General features: G+C 40.2%; 1 protein-coding gene across 3 annotated transcripts in view; it reads left to right on the forward strand.

Moving 5' to 3' along the window:
- Positions 1–883: 883 nt before the first annotated feature.
- The window catches only part of ntan1.L (N-terminal asparagine amidase L homeolog), a 47961-nt gene continuing 36427 nt past the window's right edge, over positions 884–12417 (forward strand). The window contains exons 1-10 of one of the 3 annotated variants that reach the window (XM_041575775.1): positions 884–1047; positions 3732–4139; positions 4932–5034; positions 6863–6928; positions 7820–7928; positions 8427–8500; positions 9283–9336; positions 9995–10048; positions 10681–10778; positions 12221–12334. In XM_041575775.1, coding sequence (XP_041431709.1) covers positions 4059–4139; positions 4932–5034; positions 6863–6928; positions 7820–7928; positions 8427–8500; positions 9283–9336; positions 9995–10048; positions 10681–10778; positions 12221–12334 — 753 coding nt within the window. In that variant the 5' untranslated portion in view covers positions 884–1047; positions 3732–4058. 3 annotated transcript variants of the gene reach the window in all.

Consider the following 12417-nt stretch of genomic DNA (forward strand, 5'->3'; position numbering starts at 1 on the left):
CCTGTCCGTTTGACCAATCGGAATGGCAAGATAAATGTCGTGACACTCCACACATGATCCGAAAATCGTAAGACTCGAGGATTCGTACAATCGGATCTTTGCGTCTATGGCCAGCTTAATTCATCGAATCCAATAGTCCGCAGATTCCAGACCAGCGTCTTCCATTCTCTTACCAGCTCTCGCTCCCCCTCCCTGGCTCTTGCTCCCCCTCCCTCACTGGCTCACTTCCCACTAGGGTTGCCACCTGGCCGGTATTTTACCGGCCTGGCAGGTAAAAATTATGGTTGATCCCAATGTTATAAATAGGGAAAAGAGATAAATATATAGGAAGGCCGGTATTTTTTTCCATTAAAGGTGGCAACCCTACTTCCCACTTCGGGCGACTTCGGAAATCGAAGCGCCGCAAGTGCATTGACGCAGGCTTATTGTCATAGCAGGCGGCAGGCACAGGGAAGGCAGTTCGGGGAGATTGTCGCCCGCAGAAGAGGTGATTAGTTGCCAGGCTTCTAAATCTCCCCGAGTCTACCAGTGTGCTTAAACCAGTGAGATCTACTGATCCCCAGCTAAAGGTCTACTGGTAGAACCCCATCTACCTTTTGGGCACCCCTGCCTTAAACTCTAAGGGGAAGAGCCTTTTGAAGCAGGCAGGCAACAAACATCAAGACCTGTCAAGTGTTTCTGCTGTCTAGTTATCTGTGCTGTGAGGAGGAGGGGGAGCTGTAGAATGAGTGAGCTGGGGAGTGAGAGCCAGGGAGGGAGAAAGCTGGTAAGTGAAGGGGAGGGAGAGTCAGAGAGGGAGGACGATACCTAAACAAATTCTGTTACAACTAGATCAGGCAGCAGTAAAGACAGCTCTGTGCAGCTGGGAACAGACACAGGCAGTGGGAGGGGAAGGGTCCTCCCAGCTACAGCAGAGTTCAGCCTGTCAGTCAGCGTTGTGACCATTTCCTGTGAGAGAATGAACAGACACTCCCACCCCTCATTTCAACTTAGACTGTGAGCAGTAAGGATCTCTCTGCAGCTCTGATATAGTGACAGTTTTAGGAGGTAAATCGCTTTCAAAATGCTTTTTTTCCCCCACTGCATCTTTACACATTTGGGGGATGGGTAACTACTAAATCTGAATATGAAGATTATATGAAACGTCTCCTTTAAAAAGCCAAATTGAGTGTAAACAGACTGAGGTATGTGGCTTATGCTCAAGTGTAATGCGTTTGCTTTGGATAAGGGGAAACCGGCAGGTTCTGTTCTTTATTCCACTGGCCAGATAAGGAGATCAGGGTCTTGGGGCCTCCCAAAATCTGACTGAATTTTCTTGGAATTTGACAAGACTGGTTATTTGGAAGCTGAGAACTGGGTTATATCCCTGACGGAACCAAAAGTTCAATTTCTTACCAGTGAATTCATGCCACAGGGTGAGGGGCTGACGTGTCTCCCAGGCACCCAGTACCACATGTATAATATATATATATATATAACTGGATACAGTGAGATGTACGTGCTCTCCTTTGTTTTGGGTGTAGGTTTAGGCTTGCGTAATCAAACCACTACTTACTAGTGGATTGAGTCCACCTCTTTTATGCAGTCCACTACTTTCATCTGTTTTAAAGGGGCAGTTCACCTTTAAGTTAATGTTTCGTATAGCATGACCTATTGTTAACAACTTTTTGTTTGGTCTTTCATATTTTTCACATTTTGCATTATTTGCCTCTTGCCTGATCCCAACAACCAAAAACTATTGCTCTCTGAAGCTATTATTTTATAGTTGCTGCTTTTTACTCCTTATCTAACTATTAGGCCCCCTGCTAGTTATATACCAATCTTTTATAGAGGCCACTTCCTGGTTACTAGGGTAAATTGAGCCCCTAGCAACCAGATAGCCCCTGAAATTCAAAACTGGAAAGCTACAGGCAGAGAGAAGTGGATCTGTGCATCCTTAATGCTCCAGCCTCCATTTGGCTACATGAAGCGGAGCCAAGTGGAGATTGGCTTGAAAGCGAGATAGCAGGTATTTTTGGGGTTTGTGTAGCCAAGCAGAAACTGTACTTCTTGGTGCAGTTTTACTACAGTATGTAAAGGACAGATCTGCTTCCTTCTGCCTGCAAAAAAAAAAAAATGCAGGCTGAGAACAGTGCAGCCAACTAGTGATTTGCGGTTTTTACCCGCCCTCCGTGAACCCGTGCCAGCAACTTCCAGGTTCCTTTTAAAGACCCGAGCCAAACCGTCCCGCCAATGGCATCACAAAAAGGGGCAGGGCGAAAAGGCGCACATCTATAAAAAAAGAAAGTCGGAAACCGTCAGTGCAAGGTAGCGGACGGGGAGAGCAGGAAGAAGAGCTCACCCGGGACCCACCCGCAACCGGAAGTGCGAGGTTGGACCGAACCTGCGGGTATCAGCCCGGCCCACACATCACTACAGCCAACACTCCATGCACCCTCAGCATAGTGTTCTTCAGAAGGGGGGGAAATAATCCCTCCCTGACTAAAAAAAACTATAACTGAACCAGTGTCTGGATCACTTATGTACTGTGATTGTTAAAAAAGCAGTGTACACACCCTTTTTCAACATGAGCAGATGAATAAAACCAATGCTTAAAATGTAGTCTGATTATTCTGTTAGTTATTTTGTAGCATATTTTGTAGTTATTGTATTATAAAGCATTTTTGCTTTTACACATACTAGTCCAGTCATGAGCCAAGCTATTGGATGTAGTGATCTTGATCTCCGTAACCCTTACGTAATTTCTTGTGACTGTTTTGGCTTTCAGAAAAAGCATTTGTCCATTTTTTTTTTAGATCTGCAAGCGGGTGTGGCCTGTTACACAATTATACAAGCGTTGCTAAATCATATGTACTGTGAGATGACAGAAGCATTGACCGTGACATAAAAATAACCTTATGCAACTCAGACAAGAATGATTTATGAGTTTTAAGTTATTTAGCTTCTTCTTCAATGGCTCTCCACTTTGCAATGTCAGCAATCTGGTTGCTAGGGTCCAAGTTACTCTAGTGACCATGCATTGATTTGAATAAGAGACTGGAATATAAATAGGAGAGGCCTGGATAGAAAGTTGAGGAGGAATAAAAAGTAGCAATAACAGTCAACAAATAATGACCTATTGAAAAGTTGCTTAGAACTGGTCATTCTATAACATACTAAAAGTTAACTTAAATTCGAACTGCCCTTTAAATAAAAATATTTCTGTTTTTGCTTTTTGGGAGGATCTGATTATTAAAGGGGTTGTTCATCTTTGAGATAACTTTTAGTATTTTGTAGAGAGTGATATTCTGAGACAATTTGCAATTAGTTTTCATTTTTTAATATTGAAGGTTTTTGAGTAATTTAGCTTTTTATTCAGCAGCTCTTCAATGTGCATCTTAAGCAATCTGGTAACTAGGGGATAGAAGGATCAGTAATAAAAAGTAACAATAACAATACATTTATAGCCTTGCAGAGCATTTGTTTTTTAAAAGGGAATCAGCGACACCCATTTGAAAGCTGCAAAGAGTCAGAAGAAAAAGGCAAATAACTATAAAACTATAAATAATGAAAACCAATTGAAAAGTTGCTTAGAATTGGCCGTTCTATAACTTAATAAAAGTTAACTTTAAGGTGAACCACCCCTTTAATGTTATTCTGCATCCAGTTTAAAATGTAAGGAGTGGCAGCTATGCACAGTGGCAATAAAGCAGTTGCAGCTACCATTCATATCTTTTCCTTTTTTTTTCCAGCTTAGCAACAATTCCAGTTTCACCACAGCAATATTCTGACTATCCCAAGTGTGAATGTGGACTCTTGAGTGACAATCTGCAACACACGAGTACGCCGTTTTACCAAGAATCAGCGTCTAAAGGAAAAATCGTGTCCAACCACTGAAACATATTCCCTGGTTGTAGTCACGCAAAGCATTCTGGTAGATGCAGTTCCCATTTCTTTGTTGTTCCCCGATGCAGAGACCCGTTGTGACTACAACTGCCAGTGTGTCCAGAAAGGAAACGCTTACTTCCTAGAAGGACCTTAGAAGACATTTGGAAGGATTCTCTGACGTTTCCTTAGACATGCCTTTGATTGTAGGCGGCCAAAGGCTGGATGTCACCCTGTCTGCTCTACAGATCGTTCAGTTGCACCCTCAGCTTCAGGTAATGAGCTAGTAGAGATGGTGTGCAGTATTCAGCAGCTCTCCAGTTTGTTATTTCAGCAATCTGGTTGTTAAGAGTCCTGATTACCTAACAACCGTGCATTGATTTTAATAAGAGACTGAAATTTGAATAGGAGAGGCCTGAATAGAAAGACAAGTAATAGAAAGTAGCAATAACAATACATTTGTAGCCTTACAGTGCACTTATTTTTTAGAAGGGTCTGGAAAGAGTGAGAAGAATAAGGCACATAATTAAAAAAAGTATTAAAAAGAAAAATGAAGACCAATTGAAAGGTTGCTTAGAATTAGACTTTTTATAACATACTAAAAGTTAAGGTAATAGGAGGACCTGCGAAATATAGATGTTATCTCTTCCTGACTTAAGGTGGCCATACACGGGCCGATAAAAGCTGCCGACAGACAGAGTCGGCAGCTTATTCGCCCGTGTATGGGGACCCCCGACGGGCTTCCCTGATCGAGATCTGGCCGAAAGTCGGCCAGATCTCGATCGGATGGGACTAAAAATCCCGCCGGATCTCGGCCGCATCTGTTCGTTGATGCGGTCCCACGATCCGACCGCGCGTTCGCTAGGATCCGATCGTTGGGCCCTAGGGCCCACGATCTGATCAGCCCAATATTGCCCACCTCAAGGTTGTTAAATAGAGTAGAATAGCTATTAAATAATTGGTTGACTTTTATCATGTTTCTCTGCAAAGTGAAAATGCGAATATAAATTTGTGAATCAAAAGATAGTTATAATATGACCATTTCTATTTTATCTTTTGTTCATTAGGAGCGAGCTAAAGCTTTAACGAGCCAGCCAACTCAGACTTTTGGACCCAAAGGTTTTCTATATGTGCAGCAAAGGGAATTGGCAGTAACTACTCCCAATGATAGTGAGTGAACTATTCTAGTACACACTTGCAATGTAACGTACCATTTTGATTCCATATAGCTGACCATTCTGTAAATATTGTAAGAAATGTTCATCAGATTTGTCACGTCATGTAGGTGCCACTTATTGGACTATCACATTCACATAGTGTCAGCAATATTCCTGCCTCTGATTCGTAGTTTAGTAGATGGGTCACATTAGATCTGAATTATTTTCTTTCCATGTAACCTTTTACACTATACTTGGTTCTATACGGAATGTATACTTCTGTAGAATGCAGTAAATATTTATATTTTTTCTGATATACTGATTGTTAATGAATGTGCTTTCAGTACAGACTGCTTGTTGACCTGGAGAATGCTGCTTATCTTAGCAGACGTCACACCAGGCTGTTCCTGTTGGTGTAGAAATTCTAAAGTATAGTGCTCAAAAGGCCTATAACATGGAAGGGACTGGCTTTTTCTATGCCTGCGTTTATACAAAGAAACAGCCTGTTGTGGCATTAGCTTAGCTTCTCACTGTCCTGTATTTAAGCGCATATGGACAACTCACCTGTCATGTACTCACATAGAACTAGTTTCCCTATGTATCCATATAATTTGTTTAGGAAATTACAGTTTAAATGCTTCAGTTTTAAATGATGTGTTCTACTATAAAGGGGTAGTTCACCTTTTGTTATCCATGTGCTGTTGATGGGCAAAAGGAACCATTTAACAAAAATCTCATCTTACCAAGTTATTTCTTGTTACCAGCCTTCTGTTCTACTATTGTTGCAGAGATTGGCAGAGTTTTGTGCCGTAAGAGTCAGGGCAGCGTGAGTTTCAAGTGCTACTGCTTGTGCCCTGTCTCTTCTTTCCTCATTTGCACATTCCTACTGACAACCAAAAGGTTGAGGGCACATGGAGCATTGGCCCCGCTGCTCTTAGCCTGTGTTTTTCTTTGTAGGCTGAGAGAAGCAGATCCGCTCCCATAGACACCTCATTAAAACGGCATTGACAAAAACAACTTTTGACTCAACTCAAAGCGTGAATGCCAACATTGAGGTGGTCGATATCTGGCTGATCCAATCTTTGGCCCTAGGGCCCAACGATTGGATCATATGGGTGGTCAGATTGCGGTAGAGCATCAACGAACAGATGCAGTCCGCGATCCGGTGGGATTTTTACACCTGCCCGATCGATATCTGGCCAAAAGTCACCAGATGTCAATTGGGCAAGGGTAAAAATCCCGTCGGATCGCGGACTGCATCTGTTCGTTGATGCGGTCCCGCGATCTGATTCCTCAGTGCATCCTGGAGACCTCCTTGTGTTGGAGGGGGATGTTATGCTGCCAGAAGGTGAGCCAGACCAAAGGCTGGTGAATTGATATCCCTGGAGGGAGGAGTAAAAAGGGCTTAGTGAGAAGCCTGAATGTTCGAGTTTTGAAGCAACCCTGTATGGTGAGAACCCCAGAGAGGGGAAAAGTTTGAATGCGTGTTGTTGAAACGCTAATGAACTGCTTTATGGTGACTTTATGTTGGGAAGAGTTTAGTGAAATAAACGTGTGTTTTTGCCTGAAGATACTGTGTCCCTATGCTCCTGATCCTACTCTTACCTGCCTACCATAGTTAATTTCCCCCAAAAAATACATGTTCAGGCAGCCAGTTTGTCACAGTATGTATGTATAACTTTATTTGAAAAGTGCTGTTAAGGAGCCACAGTGCCATAATACATGGTTATTTAGCAATAGGGGGAGCATGGGGATAATTTTTTAAAAAGTGAACTACCCCTTTAAATGGGTACTAGGTTGAGGGACTGTCAGAACTGACTTGTTGTTCTTGCTTTTAACAGGGTTTGTCTCCGTTCTGGGGTCAGATGATGCCACCACTTGTCACATTTTAGTGCTCAGACACACAGGTACGGTAAGGAATAAGTGTGATTTTTAAGGTCCGACACTTTAAATTAGCTCTCAGTAAACCGCAGTATTAAAAAATCATTTAGTATCACTGGTATTTCTATTTAAGATTTTGAAATGATTTTGTGTTGTGAGGCCGTTCAGTTTGGAATTAAAGCTGCCTAGTTGCTCGGGTCACTTGCCCTAACCAGTGGTTGTGTTGGATTTTGAAATGTTACATGAATAAGAAGGTCCCCAGATTAATTAAAAGATAAACAATAAAAAAGACAATATAAATAACTGTCAGTAATGCACAAAAAATACATTGACAGTAAATATGTAATCTCTGCCTTGGCTGGTATTTTACTGACTAAGTAACCCTAGTTTGCATGGGGGGGGGGTAACATCACATTACAGTACAGAAGTAAAGGGAGACTGACGTTTATCACAGCCTAAGTCACAAGGCTGAAGGGACTAGGAAAGTAAGAAAATGGCTGGCCTTGTATCAAATTTGAACTGATTTTAACTTTTTCCACCTGACAGAATCCCTTTAAAAATACGGTTTCAGTTTCTGAACGGACCCTGTTTCCAACCCCCTTTTTTTTTTATACTGATAGACTTTTAAAGGTTTTATCTTATTCTGTTCCACAATTTTTATATATATATATATATATATATATATATATATATATATATATATATATATATATATATATATATTATATATATATATATATATATATATATATATATATATAATTCAGTAAGCAGGACCCGCACTCGTTCATATTCAGTGAAATAAAAGTGTCTTTATTCACAGGTTCATTTTCCAACGTTTCGGTCCTCACTGGGAACTTTTTCAAGGAACCGACAGAATATATATATATATATATATATATATTTTTTTTTTTTAGGTAGTGGAGCCACCTGCCTTGCACATTGTGATGGATCAGACACAAAGAACGAGGTTGCAGCTGTTCTGCATGCAGTCAAATCCTTAACAAACAACACTGATGAGGGAAGGTAAATAATACATCATTTCTGTCATAACTGTTTTCATAGGTTAATCGCTGATTTATTTTGATAAGGTAAACTTTATAAATGAAAACGATACTGCAATGTTACAACAGGCCACTGTTTATTTTGTTATACAAATACTTCTTATATTGGGATTTCTTGACTTTCAGATATCTATTGGGTAGGTAAGAAAACAACACTGGGAGAGGATTGCATCAGTACACTGATGTGGCTCTCATTATGATTTTAGTGGCCTCGCGGTCAACCGATCAAAACATCCCAAATGTGGCCCAGCATGTTGGTGGCTAAATTGAGTAGAGATCAATTTTTTATTCTAAGATGATCCTATGTGGGAAAAGGAGGCTAGTGTCCAGCATCAGTGTTGGGCAGCAACATAGGGATACACAGGAATGTGAGTGGTTTCTATTTGTTATTGTTGCCACTTTTTCATTTTAACTACTGCCAGATGAAACCCTGAATTCAACAGTTATTTCTCTTTATTAGACTAGAACTGCACCTTGTTGGAGGTTTCATTGACAGCAAACAATATTCACAGACGCTTTCAAGTGAACTATTCAGTAAGTGATATCAGTGTATGATCACCTAATATTTGTGGCGTTCTCGATATATGTTCAAAGTACATAGGAAATTATTTTGAGTGGCCGTCCTCTTGACATCACTACGTCACATCAGTGACACGTGCAGCAATCTGTTACATGTGGGGGAAATTATTGGAAAATATCTTTACGTTGGCAAGTATGTAAAATACTTTACATATGACTGGCATAATAGTGAAGGCATTTTCCCATAATTACGCCAAATCAGGGCACATAAAGTGTTTTACATGCAGCAATCCCCATACTTGCAACTGAAAATACATTTTACAGTGATTGCATATAGGCGACATCGCTGAGAGTGCTATAGCCCTTAGGCATCACATATCCATTTCTCCCAACTGTCCCGATATGCATTGGACAGTCCCGATTTTGACAGCTCAGTCTGCTGTCCCAAGTTTCCTGCATTGAACACCAGAAAAAGATACAACGTTTCTAAAACAATGCAAAACTGAAATAACACATAAAATATGGTCCTAAAACCCTCAGATGTGTGTTCAAACTTTCCATAAACTGCCAAATTTTGTAAAATGGACGTGGTATTTAGGGAATGTGGCCATAACATGGGTCAGAAATGTCATCTTTGATCTAGGTGCACTGCATGTTGTCAGGTCAAAGAGCAAATATGTAATATGCAATCACTGGTAGGTAGACCGTGTTGTGGATTCTGTGATCTTTGGAAGGTAAGCGGCTGTCGGTTACAAGCTTTGATTTATAAAACAGATTTTTTTTTCCTGTATTTGCAGGTGCGTTTGATAATGTGCTAGATGAGGTTCATCTCCTTACATGCTGCGTTTCAGGTACAGAAAATGTATTGTGCTTTAGTGTACTATCTAATTGACTCTATAGATCAGAAGGCTCTTTAAAAAATGGAGTGCATAAGTGCACATCGCATGCAAAGTATATAGTGTGTTGCAGTGTTCAGAGGGGGTATGTAATCTCTGGCGCGCCAATGCATTCTGTGTTTAAACAGCAATTAGTGTGCAATGCAGCTATTGATGTACCTCCACGTTAAGGCTGGTGGTAATTCTAGGGTTCCCTACTGTCAGTGTGGGCCATGCACAATATGTATCAGAGTAAGTCGGTCAAGCACATTGGCACTCACCCCAAGTAAACAGGAGTGCAAGGAGCAGGTGTGGGTACAGCGTACAGGTATCTTTTATGAATGATGTTCATCTGCGAACAGGTTTGCATCCATTTTAACACAAGTCGTTATTCCTGTTGTCATAAAAGATATTTCAGTGATTTCTAGGCCACTGATTCCTTATTTATAGTATAATATAATTTATTTTTAATTTCTAACGCCACTTAATACGTTGCTCCATAATTGTTCTGCAAATCAATGTAGTTATGCACAGCCTGTACGCAAACACTGCATTTACCGTCAATAGCTCAAGCATAATTGAACAAAATAATGGAACATGGGCATAAACCTTGCATATGTTTCCTTAATTACAGAGCTGAATGATAAGGAAGAGGATGGCATCCACTACCCAATAATTTATGGTATTGGTAAGTGTATTTAAAAATGCGGCGTGTATACAGCATGTTCACTGTATCATGCATGATGTAATGTTTAGCTTAAAGAAGAAACCATGAAAGCTAGTTGGGTTCAATCATTCACAATCCATTGTGTTAGGGGGTTATTTATCAAGGTCTGAATTTATCTCAGTATTTCTAAGTTAGAAATCTGACCAACTCCGATTGCCCAAATGGACCTCATTTATTAAGAAAAAAGCCAGAAAAAATAGTCGCGCAAACTTCGGAGCTTTCCCGAAAACTCAACAATCTAAAACAACTGAATTGAAAAAAGTGTTTGGAAGGTGAACAACCCCTTGAAGGCTCCATTTTTTTACATTACTAATATACATTTCTTTTCTTCTGTTTATATTCTTCTCTGTCATTATAATTGCTGCCTGGTTGCTATGGGAAGTTGGATCCTAGCAATCATATAACAGTTTTAATGCACCACTGAGAAGACACAAAATGCAATTGCAACATTGACTTAAAAGAGTTTGATAAAGTTGATAGAGTAATTAAAATGTGAACTACCCCTTTGTTTATTACACAGTTTCATTTGTATGATAGTGTTATAGGTGTAGTACATTTGTAGTCTCTGAGCTGTAAATGTTTTTCTGCTTTAGCTGTAAATGTGAAAACAGGACAGATATTCAAGGCGACTTTGCAAAATCGAGGACCAGATGAAGATCTGAGATCGGCTTACATTCTTACAGGAGGAATGGTATGATATTTATATCGGGGATACATACAGTGTTAAACGTAAGGCTGACACTGTGGCTGTTACCATGAATGTGTGGAACCTGGGTCTAGTCTGTAAATTGGATCACTATACCTTAAGTCTACTAATAGATATTTCAATATTAAATAAACCCAGTAGGATTCTTTTAGCCCCAATATGGATTCCTGCAGCTTAGTTGGGATCAAGTACAAAGTACCGTTCTATTTTTGCAGAGAAAAAGAATTTTTTTTTAAAAAAAAGAATTTTTTGCTTAAAATGGACTCTTATGGGAGATGGCCTTTCCCATATATCACAGCTTTCTGTATATCATTATCAAGTTTTCAGATAAGGGATCTGTCCCAAAAATGTAATTTCAGGCATATGAGACTCTGGGTGTAACTACAAGAGGTTACACGGTCGGTCTTTCACCCACCTTACATACCCTTACCCGTACTAACATACAATGTCCCAAAACAGACAGACACCAACAAAATGTAACTAATGCCACCACCTATTCTTAAAGGGAAACTATCATAAAAATAAAATTTTAATACAAGCTTCAGCATACTGAAATAATAAACTTTCTAAATACAACCAATGGAAAATTCTGTATAGTTTTTGAAATAATCAAGTTTATCTTCACTGTCCCTCTCTCAGCATCTGTTTCTCTTCGTTCTCTTTTCGTGCAGCAGTTGGGTGTCAGATATTCATTGACAGTTTGATCCAATATATCTTATAGGGGGCTCCTTTCCTAGCAGATGTATTAGAGCTCACTCAAATAACTGATTCCAGTACAAACAAAATGTAACAAAATGATCTGCCTTTTGCACAAATTCTGCATGTAGAGAGACAGGATTTCTGGTGATTTTAATAGATTGAGCCCTAATACATCTGCTTGGCAAAATGCCCCCACCCCTAAAAGATATATTGGATGTAACACATTGGGCTGATTCTTAGCCTCTGGATTCATGCAGGCTGAGAGTCGGCCCCTACACTAGATTTAGCACTCTTCTGTGCCTGTACTCAGAACCATTGCGTTTGACCAGGTGCAGGCACATGGAGCAGACTTTGGTGCTGAAATCAACTCTGTATGTCCTGGGCCTACGCAGTGGTTCAAATTCAAGCTCAGAATTACTTAAACCCCTGCTGGAGTGTCTGATGAAGGGTCTCTTTGTGAGCCTGAGACTAAGCAATTCCAGCTCACTCTTGCTCTGGCATGACAGGATCCCATGTTTGTACTACATGATATATGTGATATATGATAGTCTTTCAGAGTTTAAGGTCTTTAGTTGTGGGATTTGTGAGTCCAAGTAAATAGTGATCATTTTATATTGCAAGCAAAAGAGAAGAAGAATGGTAAGATCCCTTTCCAGCTGTAGTTATGGATCAGGATTTAGGAGTGTATTTCTGGAATATTGTGATCATATTTCCTATTTGCATTTTAGATGGTGAACACCTATGATTCAAAAACTGAGCAACTGAGTTTTGGGCCTTATTCCTGGACACCTTTCCCAAACATTGATTTCTGGTTGGAGCAAGAGGATGAGCTAATCCTACAGGTAAATCTACTTATTAAGCTTAAGTGTTAAACGCTGCAAGCAAAACGGTTTCATGAGCCTTGCACAGCCCTGATAGGTTGGGT

This window comes from Xenopus laevis, chromosome 9_10L, assembly GCF_017654675.1.
Source record: "Xenopus laevis strain J_2021 chromosome 9_10L, Xenopus_laevis_v10.1, whole genome shotgun sequence".
Taxonomy (NCBI): Eukaryota; Metazoa; Chordata; class Amphibia; order Anura; family Pipidae; genus Xenopus; species Xenopus laevis.